Source organism: Typopeltis vanoorti, chromosome 1, assembly GCF_054136105.1.
Source record: "Typopeltis vanoorti isolate ZY-2024b chromosome 1, IOZ_Tvanoo_1.0, whole genome shotgun sequence".
In the NCBI taxonomy this organism is placed as follows: domain Eukaryota; kingdom Metazoa; phylum Arthropoda; class Arachnida; order Uropygi; family Thelyphonidae; genus Typopeltis; species Typopeltis vanoorti.
Genome location: NC_143549.1, coordinates 130,128,270 through 130,146,804, shown reverse-complemented (window position 1 = coordinate 130,146,804; position 18,535 = coordinate 130,128,270). Strand labels below are relative to the sequence as shown.

The 18,535-nt window shown below is 34.4% G+C and overlaps 1 protein-coding gene across 1 annotated transcript in view; it reads left to right on the top strand.

Annotated features, from left to right (window-relative positions):
• The window catches only part of LOC150110425 (protein RCC2 homolog), a 198,403-nt gene that overhangs the window by 23,014 nt on the left and 156,854 nt on the right, over window positions 1–18,535 (top strand). The window contains exon 2 of the mRNA XM_090393729.1: window positions 10,405–10,495. Coding sequence (XP_090249855.1) covers window positions 10,405–10,495 — 91 coding nt within the window. The remainder of the gene's footprint in view (window positions 1–10,404; window positions 10,496–18,535) is intronic.

Here is an 18,535-nt window from a genome sequence, read left to right as displayed (position 1 = left end):
AAGGAAGTTATCAAATCACTAGGTGCTCATAAAATCTATCAGGGAACAAGCCATTCCTTACTGCTTAATCAGTTACAAGTTTCTAAATATTAATTGGCAACAAATAATTTAAAAATTACAGAATTAGAAGCAGAATTGTCAAATATGTTAAATCAAGAATTGCTACAAGTGATTATTAGTGTCTCAAAAAATTCAGGGATCAAAGCATTTGATAAAAATAATATTAATCTACATAAAAAATACCTTGATTTGTTAAATCGATCTAAGAATAATACCAACAAATTACTGACTGAAAAATGGGTTGTCAACTTATCTAGCCGTCCACTAACAGAAGATGAATTAAATGTTCAAGCAAGATTTCAAAAGTTTGCCATTTCACCTAAATGCTTTCCATATTTAGATTTTATACACAAATTGAAAGAAACATCGGCTGTCTTTCCAGTATCGAAGCCAACAGACTTCGTTTTGAAATAGCCAAAATAATTTATGAATGCAAACATTGAATATCCCACCGTCAGAATTGAAAGCTCTTACCTTAAAACATAATCATCACCAGAGCTTACAAGGGAAATACCACTGTTCTAGACACCATATCATATCACCAAAAAATGAATTTACTACTCTGAGATCAAAATGCATGCACCAAACTTGATTATGATGCTACAAAAAGACAGTTCAAGGAACTCAACAAGTTATTTGATGATACCATAAATTTATTGAAGAAACAATAAAAAAACTCAGAACATACCATGCTAGGCCTCCTAGAATATATGGTTTACCTAAGCTTCACAAGAATAACGGTCCATTCAGACCCGTCGTGGATTCTGTTAGCAGCCCAACTTACAAATTATCAAGATTTTTATCTAACCTCCATCCTCACATAGGCCTCCCAGCCTCATCAAACAGAATTTCATGCAAAAATGAAAGACATTTTGCTGTTGCAAACTGACATGCTAATAAGCTTCGACATTGTCTCCCTCTTCACTAATATTCCCCATAAGGAAAACGGTAGACTTGTTGACTCAAAAATTTCCATCTGATATTGTTGAATTATTCAAATTTGTTATTACGTCCAGTTACTTCACTTGGAAAGAGAACATTTACAAGCAAGAGGAAGACCCCCTTATCACCAAACTTAGCCAACCTGTTTCGAGAATACTCTGAAGAAAAAAATTTCATGTTTAAACCCAAACCAAAAATTTCGCTACGATATGTTGATGACATCTTTGCTGTCTGGGGTCATCATGAACAAGAACTACACCTGTTTCTAGATAAAATAAACCTTCATCCTCACATCAAATTCATGCAAGAAAAAGAATCTCTTCAGGGTATCTCCTTTATGGATTTACACATCCAAAGAAAAGAAGATGGTTCCATCTCCATTTCTGTCTATCGCATGCCGACATTTTCAGGTCACTACATTCACAATTCTTTTGCTCATCATCCATCTCAAAAATTTGGCATCATTAAATCATTAGTAACCAGAGCACATAGATTCTGCTCCTCTGAAGAATCTCTAAACCAAGAGTTGGAAATAATCAAAAATACAGCCATACTAAATGGATACAATCTTAAAACAACTCAAAAAATCACCAGTCACTTCCCCACACATCAACCTAGACATGTTAGGATCCCCATACCTTATGTCAAAGGCATTTCCGATGAAGAAATACAAACTTGCTACTACCTACAAACCAATCAACCAGATCTACCTTCTCCTAAAGACAAACTTTCACCTGTGATGCTACCTGGTATGTAAGAGGTTCTATGCCCCTGTAAATTGTCTTACTATGGACGGACATGTAGATCTGTTGATAAATGCATTTTAGAACATCAAGACCTATCAGTCTTATAAAACCGCAGAAATCTGGCCTCGCACAACAAGGAATTGAAAAACCCAAACCATAGGATCTGTTGGAAAAAGACCAAACTTCTACATAGATCTTTATATAAAGAAAGGGCTGAAGCCTTGCTTCACAGACCAAATCTAAACCGTAATGACGTTCTTGCTATTCCCAAAGTATGGGAAATTGTATAAAATAATTTTTTTATATAAAATGTCTTATAATTTTTTTTTTTCCCTTCAGATATATTTATATTTAATTCTATAACATACTACTGCACGCATATTGGGATTCCATTGTAATCATGTGCCCTAACTGTATGTTATTCCTAGTATTGTTTGAATTAACTGTATACTGACGATGTCCTAAGATACTTAGGATGAAATATTTACTCATTAAAACTTATTACTAATTATTACAAGTGTTTGTTTAGTCATGAATTCTCAAGAGGTTTCAGTGTACAATCATGCTCTAAATCAACATTCTGCTCCTCCTAAAGGTAATTATGCTGGGTTGCTTACATGTTGTCACCATAGCTCATAGAAAATTATTGAAAATGTATATTTTGTATTTATTTTTCCTGGCACTATGAGAAAGAATCCTAGTTGAAACCAAGAGGAACATCACTATTTGCTGCCAAATTGCATTCTATTGAATCATTATTTTTGGGTATCTGCCATATTCTTCTTTGAAGAGTCTATATGTTTTAATTTGGTTTTCTAACAGTCTAATATCCAGTTGCACTGATTTCTGCATCACACCACTGAACATCACTATAGAATAACACACATGCCACAGTAAATAAGTTTTTTTTTTTATTATGTAAATATTATGTAGACATCATCAATACAATTATCAAACAACAATAGGAAATGAATTTAAAAGCAGCAGTGTTCATGCTTAAATTGGGTGGGCTGAAAATAAAATAATTAAAATATAACTTAATAAAATATTAATTCAGTTTTAATTTCAGCCTATTAGTTTTAATCCATTAACATGCATTAAGCATGCGTACTACTGTTTTTTTAATTCATTTTCCATTGTTCGATAATTGTACCGATGATGTCTTATGATACATAAGACGAAATATTTACATATTAAAAAAGTTATTTACTGTGGCATATGTGTTATTCTATAGCCATGGATACTCCACAGGTTTCACTATATAAGAAAAAACCAGGGAACATCGTATGAGGTTAGGTTTTGCTTAATTTGAAGTCCTTATGGTACAGGCTATAGAATTCACTAGATAATGTGTTGACACCAACCTCTACAACTGTTGATGCTCTTATCTGTTAGCTCACCATTAGGCATACAATCTGTCTTAACCTCCCTACTGGCTGAGGCGGATGAAATATCCAGCCCCCCCCATAGCATTCTGCATGGATCAAAACTTCATCGGCATTGTACCTTTTATCATGCCATTACCTCCCTCCGCCGTTAATCCCTTTATGGCTATTTTAGAGCCATTCGTGGATTAACTGTTAGTGCCTGACTAACAGTTTGTGTCACCTGTCTTTACACACAATGTTTTACTTGGAATTTTCTTTACTGTCCTAAAATATTTGACTTTTTTGCCTCTAAAATGATTTATTGTGTTTCTTCGCAAAAATTGAAACGAATTTCACATGTGCGAAAATAATCAATCTTGAAATGACCATCGATCAGCCTTTGCAACGAATCTATTTAGTAGTAGCAAATTCTGCTGTATTATAAATTTATTCTTCAAATCACTGCAACGGAACAGTTGCCCTGGTTGTTCCAATATAGAAACAACTTTTTTCGCGAATTTTCAGATGTTTGCATTGAACATATTATGTCACGTATTTATATTTTTAAATAATATTTATTGAAATAAATATGACCTTTTGCTTTCTTTCCTAGCAAAATACCTTTATGTGGATTATCACATTTCAGTTCTAGAAACGATTTTTTTTTTTTGCTTTATGAACAACAAACGATGTTATATTGCATAACTCGGTTTCCGATTGTGAATCTTTTTAGTATCGAGAATTTATATCCAATGATGATTTAGCAGGGATTTTTAGCCTTTTTTTTTTTTTTTTTTGTGGATGCACATTACTATAATATCCAATGCGTAACCAGCGTAGATATGTTGAAAATATAATATGAAGGATATCATATACAGAATAATTCAAAATTTATGCTCATTTTGAATATTTGCTAATGCTTACCCCCCTCCCCATCCTTATCCTCTCCTGGAATTCAATTACATAACCACTCTAAATTTCTACAGGTTAGAAAACGTTTTCAGACAGTATTCAAAATCTATTACTTCATTTTACCGTTTCGACAAAAGAAATAAGACAATAAGATTGTTGTGCCCTGAAGCTTCTAATTCTGTACTATTTCTTTGCAATCTAAAACCAGCTGTTCTACTGTCTGCTGAAATGATTTGAAATTTTAGAAATACTATGCTATAGCAGGGTTTTTTCTCCAGGAAACTCAGGTTTTTCATCCCGCATACATACAAATCGGCCCTTCAGAACACACGCAATTTACAGACAAAAATTACTAGTTGTGGTGGTGTTGGAGGTGGGTGGTAGATGGCGTTGATTCGTAGTAGAGGTAAGGTGTAGAGACAGTTGAAGATGTCCTCCCGTGATGAGTCTTCGGACTCCTTGGAGGTATCAGGAATAATAATAATAATAATAATAATAATATATTTTCACCACATAAAATTGCTTATATGCATACCACACAAAAAAAAGTTCAGTAGTATTATTTTAGTTTCTTTTTCTTAAAATAATCTAAATATTTTTACTTATGCTTCTGGTTGCTATTTCTGAAGTAATCTACATCTTAGAATTACTTGTAGTAATCCTCTTAGCTGGTGGGAAAGGTAAAGGCTTAGATTACTCTCAGTGCTATTGAGGAAGAAAATTGGGAACACTTAGCTAGAAGGGACACTAAAGTGCCTCAAGCTATAGTCCGAGATACATCAAGAATGTCGTGTTTTGTTTTCAATTGTTGATTAGTAGACATCCTAACATAGAAGAAAATACAGACATTTCTTTTACAGGCTGATACAGTATTTATGCTGAAATAAGTTCTTAATTTATAATGATCAGTTTCATTTTTATTATCGAAAAATTATAAATTATTTCATATAATTATCTTGAAAAAGAGGACTTGAATTATTTTAAAAGAAAAGGAGCATATACTTCACATAATCTTATTTTTTGGGGAGGGCAGGAAGGTTATATTGAAGGCTTATTCAATTTGCATATATTTCAGAGAATTTATTTTATAAATCGTTCGCAAGACAACTGTTATGAACGTAAATCACTTGGGGAACATGCCCATTCATTTTAGTGTAAATAGTAGCAAAGATTTAGCTACTTCAATAATGTCACTTATCTAAACTAGAAGAAAATATCGTTATATCTGCTGATGTTAGAACTCTTACATAAATAAAGTTTCTGGCATGAATTCTCTATCAACTATAATGTAATCAATCTATAGATTTCTGCCCTCTTGTATTCTACCATCTTATGCGCAGTGATTTCTTCTTTGTACTAGAAAAAAATCAGATAACACAAGAAAAATATGGAGTATTTTCTTTTTTTGAATGAATTTACAATGTTCTCTCTTTTTGTTTTGAAAAGAAAGTACAAATGATTTTTTTTCTTACTATTTTTGCCATTATAACATCTGATACAATTACAAGAGTGGCATTTTACCGTTTTCCTCCACGAGAAAAAGAAATATGATAATGATGTTATGTTGGAGGCCTAATGGATTTTTTACAACACTCAAAAAGAATTAAAATTGAATTTAATACTTCCTATATTTCGTCCTAGTCACTAGGACATCTATGGGGATTACAAAAACAGTTAATGTAACATACACACAAATAATAAACAATACTGAGCCCAACCACGTGGTTGACACTAAAGTCCTATCTAGTGGGAGCGCCCTCTAAGGGCAGTAGTAGGTGGCCTGGAATGTAAGGTGGGACCTCTGGTGATGAGTGTTTCCCAAATCTTCGGAAGCTTAATACAACCGTATTTATTCAGATTTGGTTGGTTTTTGAGAGCTGCTGCTTCCAAGAAAAGTCTCTCTTTCTTGAATTTGCTGTGGTGGAGCATGGTGGTTTTCTTCCAAGATACCCTGTGGGTGGTATCCAAAACATGGTCAGCCAAGCCTGAATGGCCATAGTTGTGTTTGCAGATGTAAGACTTGTGTTCCTCTAAGCAGATGGATGCTGATCTGCCTGTCTGTCCAAAGTACGCCAGCTTACAGGAACAGGGTACTTTGTAAACTCCAGGCAGAGAGAGAGAGGAGGGAGCTGATCTTTCGTAGAACGGATAAGGGTAACAAGTTTGCAGTGGGGCTTATATGCTGTGTATAGGTTGTACTTTTTTAGTATCTTGGCTATTTTTTCGGATGTGCCATGGATGTAGGGTATGGTGATGGCATTTTTAAATTCTTGTTGACGAGAAGGATGGGGGGGGGGGAGTTGATTATTTTTTTGATACTGTGATCACTGTAGCCATTGGAGAGGAAAGTGTTGTGTATGTGGTTAAGCTCAGTAGTGAGGGCGGTTCCACTGGAACAAAGATTGTGGGCTCTCTTGGTAAGAGTTTTAATAATGCCAAATTGTTGAGAGGGGTGGTGGTGGGAGAGTTTGTGAATGTATCTGCCTGTGTGTGGGGGTTTTCTGTATACAGTGAAGGCAAGTGTATCATTAGGCAGGCGTGTGACTAACGTGTCTAGGAAGGGTAAGCAATTGTTCTTTTCCTTTTCCATAGTAAACTGGATTCTTGGATGTAGGCTATTGAGATGACTGAGGAAGGAGTCTAACGTGTCTGGGCCATGAGGCCAAATAGAGAACACATCATCTACATATCTTAGCCAGATAGAAGGTTTGAGTGGGGCTGAGTCGATGGCTCGTTTTTCAAAATCTTCCATATAGAAATTGGCAGGGGGGGGTGAGAGGGGGGGAACCCATGGCGGTTCCCTCTATCTGCTTGTAGATTTTGTTCTTCCAAGAGAAATACCCAGAGTTAATGGCAAAGGAAAAGAGATCTAAGATGTCGGGGGGGAAAAAACGTTTTCTAAGAGAGATAAGGTGTCAGTTAAGGGAATATTGGTAAACAAAGAGGAGTTATCAAAGCTTACCAATATGTCTGTCTTATTCAAGGTTAAATTTTCTGTGAGAGCTTTAAAGTGGGTAGAGTTTTTTATAAAGGAAGTGGACCTTCCAGTGAGGGGGGGTCAGAGAGTTGGCCAGCTGTTTAGACAGTCTATAGCAAGGTGCATTGGTGGCATCTACTATAGGCCTGAGTGGGGAATTGGGTTTGTGGATTTTTGGTAAACCGTAAATTCGGGGGGGACGGGAGCGGAAAGGTTTAAGTTTTTTCGTGACGTCATGGGGCCAGGAAGATACTTTTTTAAGTAACTAGAACAAGGAACTGCATTTCTTGTTATAGGTAACTGAGACACAGCTATGAGCCTGAGATAATCTGATTAAGTGCTCTCTTCAGCATGAGGGATTATCACACCTTCTAATGGACATGCTGGCCGAATTGCACTTCTTATCCATGTTCTTTCAACAGGTAGCATGCATCATATCCAGATTTAGCTGGACGTCTATAGACGTCCTAGCCAGTAGGGAGGTTAAGCGGACAGATTGTATGCCTATTTCTAAGTTTTGGGAAGTGATTGCTGATAATTGTTTATAATTTATACTTTTCTTTCATTATTATTTTTAAATGAATTAATTATACATCTATTCCCATGTCTCTGAACTCTAATATTGTTTCCTCTTACTGGGCAGCTGCGACCAAGCACCTGATATTATATGCATGCTGTATGATTTGCTCTTGTATTCAGAATTTAAATGTTATTACCAATTTTTCAGTCTTCTCCTGGAAAGAAGCTCATGACAGCATATTGAGCAAAATATATAGGAGTAATAAATTATATTTAGTTTTCTCTTACATGCATACAGCTGTTATTTAAAAAAATATAGAATATTATTTTCTTACTTCCATAATATATATATATATATATATATATATATAAACTGCTTGGAAAGAAGTCACCAGACATCCCTCTGGGCGAGATGCATCGTTGTGCCATGTAACGCATCACGTTATAGCTAAGGATCCCAGACATCCCTTTAAATACGGGATCGTCCCGTTTTTGGCTAATGCGTCCCATTTTATTCTTCAGAATGAAACGGGATGCATTCTTTCTTCAGAATTCATTCTTCAGAAAAGTATTGCAAGAGTGAGCAAGACTGATTGATTAATAAGAATATTGTCAGGTGAGAAGAGCATTACTGTATTAATAATCTATTTTGTATCTATAATAGTAAGTAAAAAACCACTTGAAGGCAACTTAAAGTGGCTTAATGAAAATATGCAGCCTAACAATTGGATTTACTATTTGTTTACTTATACTTAGTAAAGTGTGTGCATAGTAAACCTTACCATGCACCCACTTGGATAGTTATAATCATTTTGTAAGGCTGGCATATGTGATGGATGCGCATACTACACTTTCACCCTCAGTCATAAGTGTCCCGTATTTTTTTTCCAATGTATTTGGGATCCCTAGTTATAGCTGGTATAAATTGGTGGAATATGAAACTCCCAAGTCATTGCAACTGTGTCCAGGTGAAATGGCTGTGAGAAGGGAAATGATGAAATTTAAAACAGGTGTTGTGATAGTGGTGCCATGTTGCAAGCCGTTTTGTTTGGTATTCGTTTGGTGAATTGTTGAAAAATTGGGCCATCTGAGGTCAACAGTCAGTGATACCATATTGAGATGGAAGCATAGGGAGTCAAATGCAAGCGCTATCTGCCATGGGTGACTTACCACACTCACTGAATGTGACTGTAGGGTTATACAAAGAATAATATATAAGAACTGCCATTCATCAGCTAACACATTGAGTGCAGAGTTCCAGCATTGACTGGAACATGAATCTGCACAAAAATATTTGGAACCAAGGCTCACAACATGGGTTTCCTTAGTAGGACTGCTATATGCTAGCCCAACATTATCCAAATCAACATGCAGCATTGTCTTTAGTGGTGTAAAAGCGTGTACAGTGAGACACAGAAGCTTGGATAGCTATATTATGGAGTGGCGAATCACACTGCACCCTTTACCAAGCTGCTGGACAGTTGAGTGGGTGTGGCAGATGCCCATTGACTGTCTCTTACCAGAACGTGTAACCCCAACTATGAAATTCTGAGGTGGCAGTGTGATGGTATGGTCCTGTTTTTCCTGGTTTGATACTTTTTTTCAGATACTGCCCAGAGTTCTGAGAAGTATCTGAATATTCTGGATAATGCAGTACTTCATGGTATTCTTGCTGAACTGACCATTGTCTCTTTCATCAAGACAATGCACTATGTCAACAGTCTGCTGCTGCTGTAACTGCATTCAGAAAACACAATTGTAATTGTTATCCCCCCTCTACAAATTTACAACAGAAAATTGCTGCAATAATGCGAATGATGCATATGACTAGGGTGTTAATGTAACTGTGTGAGGTACTTTACAAAGATCTGATCACCTGGGTATCCAAATGACAAGAAAATGTTATAGAGTAGAGGCAAATAATGAAGACTGTCTTACAGCAGTGTGATGTTGGTGAGTATAGGGATAAATTCAGGGAAATGTACTCTGCAATGCTTGACATATAAAAATAGAAATGGTAGTATTAAGACATACCAGTTGGCAAGACAGGAACCTCTAGAAGATTGATATGTCTATCAGATAGATATAGGAGAAATATTGCATATAGTCATAGTTGGTGGAAGATCATGATCATCTGTGGAAAATGCATAAGGATCATGCAAATTAGGAAGTGACAGTGATGAATAATAAGTTGTAAAGAAAACATTAGAGAGAGAGGTGAGTGACTAAAACTCATGGAGTTTTAGTCACTCATGTGATGAATTAGCCATCTCTGATGAATCTAGTGACTCCATGGAAGCCTAGAAGTAATACTAAGCAAATTTGTTTGGTATTCAGGATTAGCAGCAGTAAGACATTTTCTGCAGATGTTAATGATAAATACTCACCAAAATTACTACTGAAAAGTTGTGTATCATGGTTTTTTCAGAATTTATCATATATTATTTTTGTTTGAAGTATACTTTTTTATAACTCTGAATTGTTGGTGATCATTGCCAATGATTTGAAACTGAACATGATCCTTATAGTATTTAACAACCCACTCAGCCACGATATATCTTTACATCAACCAAAAGATGATTGCAGATGGATTCAAAGTGTCCATTAAAATTGACACTATGGATATTCTATTGGAATGTGAATATGAAGTGGAAGATGGTTTATGTATTTCATCCACGTGGATGCTTCAGTGGTTAATATTTATATTATTAGATATCATCATGAATATCTCTTTCCTTGAGTTTATATTTATAATAGATTTGTGTGTGTGTGTGTGTGTGTGTGTGTGTGTGTGTGTGGTGTGTGTGTGTGTGTGTGAAGTACATTAAATGAGAATAATTGCTTTAAAGTGTTGAATACAACATATATTATTATTTATTAGCGTATAGAAGCATCAAAACAATGTGGCACTTTGCTTTATTGTGGAGGTACAAATTGGGATCTTATAGGACGAAAAGAATTACCTAAAAATGGTAAGTAATCTGATTTGTGTGATATATATATATATATATATATATATATACACACAATTTTTTTTTAATTTATCATTCTTAAAGGATAATAACTTTAATTTAATATTAAAAATTAATTAGTTAAATAGTTCTTTAGCAGTTAGAATTAAATTAGTGATCAATCATTTATTTATTAGGAACTGAATTATTAATTAATTGACTCCATGATCGAGCTTTGAATGTAATCTGCAACACAAAGCTAAAGAGAACAGTGTGTCCATCAGTTCTGCAAGTTGATGCCTTTTGCAATCATTTTAAATGGAGGACATTACAGTAAGTCCAATGACAAGGTTATGCATGATACTGTAAACTTCACACCAGTGAAGACTGCAGACAATGTATAGTCTTTGAGACCATCACAGTAGTACTAGCTCTGAAAGTTAAGTTAAAAAAATATAATAAAATGTTAAAGCTAAATATCATCATAATAATCAATTTCCTGATATCTCCTATCAATAATTTTCCTCCAAATTAATCTTTTACTTGTCAGCACTCCAATATTGTTGTGTCTAACATTTCATTCTTCTAAGGCAGTTCTGACTGAATCAATACACCTAGACCTTGGTCTTTCTCTAGGTCTTTTCCCTGCCATCTTGGCAGGGAAAAGACCCAGAGAAAGACCCAGGGAAAAGACCAGATATATGCTTTGATAACCTTCTTCCATTCTTTTTAAGTGGAATTAGATTAGCCCTGCTCACACATTTCTGAATGGAGACAATGTCAAGTTCCTTCCTAATGTCTTCATTTTTAATATGATTCCATTGATGCCATTTGTTCATGCCCCTAATTTTTCTCAGAACTCTTATATCTATGGTCTCTAATCTTTTATCAAGTTCTTTATTTTTAATCCAACTCTCAGATCCATAACTTAAAATGGGCTTGAACACTGTCTTATATACTGCTAGCTTTGTGTTTTGGCTAATTTCTCTCTTATTCCATATAAATTTATTCAACTGGCTTCCCAGCATATGAGCTTTGCTTATTTTGTTTTTTATTTCTAAATTTAATTTGCCATCTTTACTAAAAACTGTTATAAAATATTTTATTTGTTCTATTGGTTCTCCATTGAGAATACACCTGAAATTTTTTTATGTTCCTATCTGGTTTTGGCGTTTTTATTGATCATTTTCATGCCAACTTTTTACAGTTGTAAAACTGAGTACCATCATCATCTTCATAAATCAACGACCTAAGTTTGTTACCTCCTATTCTTATATCAGGTTTAATGCCACTTTCTTTCATAATGCGATCATCATAGATGATGAATAAGAGTGGAAATGATGTGCATCCTTGTCTTACACCTGATTTTACATCATACCATCTTCCAGTATTTCTTTCATTTCTAACTGCTGACTTACAACTTAAATATAGACTATGTATTGATTTGTATAATTTCTTTTCCAGGACTACTTTTTTAACTTCTTGTGTCCACCATGGTTTTCTATTTTTCCATCCTTGCAGACAACTTCACCACATGCTTTCCCTAGCTGAATCAATCAATGTTTTCTTCAGAGTTTGCCAAGGAGGCTCCAAGGTTTGGTTCTTGTTTTCATACTGTTTAATTTTTACTTCAGTAATGTGTGTATAGTTGAGTCTACCTGTAAAATTGCTCAACTTTAGTTCTTTTTAAAACTTTCTTGCATACTGATCTTTTCAATGTAAATATTGATTTTTATCTTCTGAAGACTAAATGATGGTTACTTCCATTTCTTTGTATCCTAACCAGAAAGAAGATATTACTGTCAGCAATGACATAGTTAATGCAGCTTTTCTTATTTCTTGTGTCTTCTCTTCACATAAATGTGTGTACATCTTTATTTGGAGCATGGTGTTAGTAATGACTAGTCCATATCCTGAGCAGAAATCCAGCAGATACTTACCATTATTATTTGCCTTGCCTTTTTTCTCCAAATGTTCCCAAAACATTTCTATATGCCTGTTGGGATTCATTTCCTACTTTGCTGTTTAGATTTCCAACAAGAATCCCCATTTTTCCGATTTTCTTTGTTCAGCTGCCTCTTCTAATGACTTGAAAAATTCCTTCTGTGGGGCCATAGGCACAAATAAGTTTTATTATCCATTTCCCCGTTTTGAATTTTTCCCACGTAACTACTTGAAATTGCCTTTCAATCAAGAACTTTGTTTGTTGTTGAATGAAATTATTGCTACACTTTCCTCTCCTTGATCGAGATTGCCTGAGTATGACATCCTATATTTATTATTTAGTAAGGTCTCATCTGTTTTTGTCTTCTTTGTCTCAGTAATGCCAGTTGTATCCCATGTCACTTTTCCAGCTCTTCTGCACATGTTCAGTATCCTTTCCATTAATACTCCTTATGTCAATGGTCCCTGTCTTCAGTTCTTCTGATATCGAGTTTGTTGTTCATGTCCTAGGTTTTGAGTTTTTTTTCTAGTAGCTGACTTTTCAGTATTTGCTCTTCTCTTTGGAAAAAAATAGTGGAGATTTTATTTAATTCGGTGATGCCCCGTTCAGCATGAAATCTCATCATGTTTTACTGAAGAAGGTTTTTAAAACTTTTTGTTGTTTGTAGAAATCTTAATTTATTATTTATTTATTAAATCCTGTTGTGAATTGCATTGTGAATAAATTTTGAACTATTAAATCTTGTCTGCTGCACCTGGTGTAAAAATTAGTTTGCACATGATATCAAATTTCTATACTGGAATTTAAGCAGACAAGTAAGATCCTAGATATACAATTTTGTTATGATAATAATTAAGTAAATTGAGTCTTCACACTTCAATATTAAAAAAAAAAAGAAAAGAAAAGCAGTTTAATAATACTCAAATACATCAAAAGAAATTTACAATATCCCAAACTTAACAACGTAAAAATCTAAAAATATAATTTACTAAATCACATCTTATCATTTTGGACCCAAAAAATATACCAGATAAAAATAACATTATGTCTTTTAATTGTGTCTGGACTTCTCTTGAAAGAAGAAGTTTCTTTATTCCTTCAGAGGAAACAGTTATGGTCGTGAAAAACCACTTCATCTTGTAAATAACTGTAGATTCCTATTCTTAGAGATATGAAAAGTTCAGACTTGACAATAAAATCTTCAAATTTGAACGTTGTCTAGCATTCCTCCTTTAATGGTTTCAAAAAAAATCACACATAAGTATTACTTCTTTCCACTTTCTTCTTCAAGATTCACAACCCTTTTTCCTCTTCATGTAAAAAAGGATTTCCATGAAAAAATGAATACTTAAAAATCACCTTGCTATATCCTCCAAAACAGCTGTTAAATCATTACTGCACTAATGGAACCTTTAATATCCAATAAACATCTCTCTTCCTATATGAGAAACTTTATTTATCAAGTTTCAGAGTTCCTATAAATTTCTTCCACAACTGTTATTCCAGTTACTTTTGTAATGTAACAGCTGAATAACTTTTAAAACATCTTTCTTTCTGAAAGACCACTACTAATGGAACTTTTCCTCACTAGTTCCAAAAACTCTTCCATATCACTACATATCTGTATCCCTCTCACTTACACAGGTCTATCCAGCTGTTTACCTAGTTACCTTGTTCTTTTCACTTGCATGTGCTCCAGCATGCATGATATTTCTAGTTCTGCTTCAGTTGTGAAATAAGGGAATCAGTCTGCAAGCATTGCACATTATCTTCACGGCACTTTGCTTGAAAACTTGAACAGTTAACTAAGTAAGTGTATACTAATTTACCCATACAAAATTCTGGCTTAAGAATTTTGTGAATTCTTAAGAATTTAAGAAAATTGTGGCTTAAGCCAAATAGAGAGCATAGTGTGGTCAGCTAAGTCCCAAATTGCCAGCCCATCTTCCTTCATTCAGTACCTAGTCTGCTAAAAACATTAAAAAAAATATGTTTTCAACCAGTTGAAATAAAAATTAACTAAATTTAGTTTTAACAGCTTTGAGTAAAGTGATAAGAATTGCTGTTATTTCAAGTAAACAAGATATAATGATTCCCAAAACATCGTCAGTATTTTATAAAGTAATATGAGATCAATTATAATGTAACTGTTACTATGCATTTATACAAATTTTGACTGATGCCATGATATTTGGTATGTTTATCCATATCCCCTTGCAAAAATAGTACAGAAACTGGTTTCATGTTTTTTAATTGTGTTTCTAATTATAATCTAGGGTTATGTTTTTGTTAGATAATATCTTGTAGAAGCTTCAGTCTGCGAGTACATTTTGCTAGAAGCAAAGTATACTTTCTAAATTAATTATTTATAAATAAGGGTTATGGACCACCAGATGGCAGCACTTACTAGCTACCTTCTTCACTGCGTGCCAATTAATTAGTTATAGCCTTGGGCCAGCTATCTCTGATTGGCTACCAGTGGAGATTGAACTGCCCACTCAGTCTCTAAAACTTAGATAGGGCTAAAAAAACGGACTCGCCTACTCCCTATATGGGAACAAAAAGACATCAGCTGATGATTTTTTTTATGAAATCCACAATTCATCATCATCATCAAATTCTTGATATATATACCCTCAAGGGGTGTACAGGATATGATAGTACTACATGAAAATTTACATCATTACTAACTTCCTATCTACAATTTTCCTCGAAATCAGTCTGTTACCTGTCAAGAACTCCAACATTATCAGCTCTTATATTTCTATCTTCTAAGGCACTTTTTACTATATCAATCCACCTATACCTTGGTCTTCCTCTTTTTTCCTTGCATTTCCTTGCATTTTCCTTGCATAGAGTGACCACCTGAGAATAGCTCTGCTAATGCATTCCTGGATGCTGACAATGTTAAGTTCTTTCCTAATATCCTCATTTTTAATATAATATTGCATTGATGCCATCTGTTCATGCCCCTAATCTTTCTCAGGACTCTCATATCTGCAGTCTCTAGTCTTTGGTCAAGTGTTTTACTTCTGACCCAGCTCACAGATCTATAAGTTAAAATTGGCTTGAATACTGTCTTGTATACAGCTAATTTAGTGTTTTGGCTAATTTCTCTCTCCTTCCATATAAATTTATTCAGTTGACTTCCTATCATACCAGCTTTGTTTATTCTGTTGTCTATTTCAATATTTAATTTATCATCTTCACTAAAAATCGTGCATAAGTAGTTGAAATGTTTTACTTGTTCTATAGATCTCCATTCATAATGCAGTTGATATTTTCAATGTTTCTGCCTATTTTCATTGTCTTTGTCTTTATAATGATGACCTTCATACCATATCTATTACAACCGTTATTCACTTTAGTCAGGGAATCTTGCAGACTTGTAGCAGATTTATTTAGAAGTATAACATCATCTGCATAAAGCAAAGAGCTGAGATTAACATCCCCAATTTTGATATCAGGTTTAATATCACTTTCTTTCATAATGTGATCCATATAGATAATGAATAACAGAGGGGATAAAGTACATCCTTGTCTGACACCAGATTTAACATTAACCCATCTTCCTGTACATCCTTCAATTCTAACTGCCGACTTACAACTTAAATAAAGACAAAGTATTGCTTGATATAATGCCCCATTCACACCATATAACTGTAGCATATTGAATAACTTCTCTCTTGGCACCTTGTCATATGCATTTTCTAAATCTACAAAACTTAAATACAGATCCTAGTTATTTTCTCATGATTTCTCAACAATTTGTCGTAACGTGAAAATCTTATCCTGACAACCTCTATTTGGCCTGAATCCAGCTTGTTCTTCAATAACCTTCTCTTTCACAATCCTTCTCAACTGTTTCTGAAGCATAAATCTTACCAGGAACACTCAGTAGAGAAATATCTCTGTAATTTTCATATTCAGTTTTATTTCCCTTTTTATATATGGGTGCTATGAGAGCTCTACTCCAATCATAACAGTGTTATAACGAGGGCGTGGCGGAAGAGGCACCCACTACGTGCACAACTAGGCTTGGAGCGCAAAACATAAAAAATGTAGAAAATAAAAATAAATAAATATATATAAAAGTCTGCCATTTTATATTGTATTTTTAAATTTCGGCAATACGGCACTTTAGACACACAAATTCTGCAACTCATTTTGATGGGGTTAATAGTAAGTATTTATCATATTGCATTTAGTAAAATTTAACTTGTTAAATTTAAATTTTTCAGAATTTTTGTCATTTTTGGGTTAGGAGGGTGCTAGTTAGACACTTGCCACAGGCGCTTCATACCCTCATTACTGTACTGATGGTCAGTGAGACATTTCTTGTACTTTGCCTCTTCTCTCCATGTGAATTTGTGCACATGGAGAGAAGTCTATATGAGCAGAAATCCAACAGGTATTTGTCATTATTATTGGCTTTGCTCTTTTCTCCAAATTTTCTCAATATATTTTTGTATGTCTGACAATCATTTCCCACTCTGCTATTTAGATCCCCAACAAGGACCAACTTTTCGTTTTTCATTGTGTCAGTTGCTTTCTCTAAAGGCTCAAAAAATTCCACCACTTATACTTTAGTAGAACCTTCTGTGGGACCATAGACACAAATAAGTCTCATTTTCCAGTTTCCCATTCCGATATTTGCCCACATCACTCTACTTGAGATTGCCTGCCATTCAAGAAGATTAGCCTCGTATTTAGTGTTGAATACTATGGCTGCTACTCCTTTTCCTTGATTGTCATTGCTTGAATATAACATTTTGTATTTATTGCTCAGAAAGATCTTACTAGTTTCTGGCTTTTTTGTTTCAGTCACTGCTATTATGTCGATTTGGTATTTATCCAATTCCTCAGCTATCTCCATTTATTTGCCATTCAGGCTTATGTTGATAGTACTGATCTTGAATTCTGGTGATGTTGAGTTGGGGTGGGTTTTAGGATTTGTTCCAGTAGCTGACTTTTTGCTGCTTGCCATGGTTCCCTGGCAAAAACAACGGGGAGCTTGTTTAACCAGACAATGCCCCAGCTGGCATGAAATTTTGTCGTGTTGTACCATCATTTTTTATTTTGGTTTAAGCCAAAATAAAAGAATACAGTTTGGTTGGCTAAATCCAAATTGCCAGCCCATCCTCGTTTGTTCAGCAGGTAATAATAATACCTAACAGGGTATACCACGAGAAGATGAGGATTGGACATTAGATCAGAAGCCCTGATTTGACATGGCTTGTGGCTGTGATTAGGCCAGAAGAGCTCCACATAGCCGTTAAAGGAATGTGGAGCATTCCTATAATGGCTGTATGGAGTTCTCCTCTCAGTTATATAACTTTGACCCTTAAACACTCCAATTATATGTGTAAATTCATAAAATTTGGGCTATTCAATAATAAGTTGCTTTCTCAAATGTCTCAAGATACTGAGAACGTGGGAATAAAGAAGCAAACTTCCCATTCAATTTCTATACATTAAAAATGTTTAAAAATTAACCAGTTTCTTCCTGTTTTAATTATAAGCAGTTTTTCTATATAATTTTATAAAAATTGATGTCTTCACTTTCTCACAGTAACTTCTGTTATGTTACTTTTTTTTTGCAGAAGGTCTAGTTAATGACCAAAGGTATATTTTCAATATCTCATACTTAGTCATTTCCACCGTTAGTTGAACTTTTCTCTCAGAAGAAACTTATTTTTTAATTCTGCAACTTACAAATACAGCCAGAGAACATACAGAGTGCAATATTAACACATGTTTTTCAAGATTGGGATGCATCCAAGACTAGATCCCTCCTGATTTCCAGAAAAAAGTAAAGAAAGGAAACAAGATAAAACATGAGAAGAAACATAAGATGGTATAATGAAGCAGAAATGGATAAAAAAAAAATATGGTAATGAGTAGTGATTCCATGATTTAGGTGTGTGTATGTGTGATAGAAGAAAGAACAACAAATGTATGATATGAATGTAAGGAAACAAGATAAAGCATGAGAAGAAACATAAGATGGTACAATGTGTGTTTGTGAGATACAAGAAAGAACAACAAAGGTATGATTTTCTGGAATGACGATTTGTGGCATGACCAAGGCCATAAGCAGGTGGTGATATCAAGCA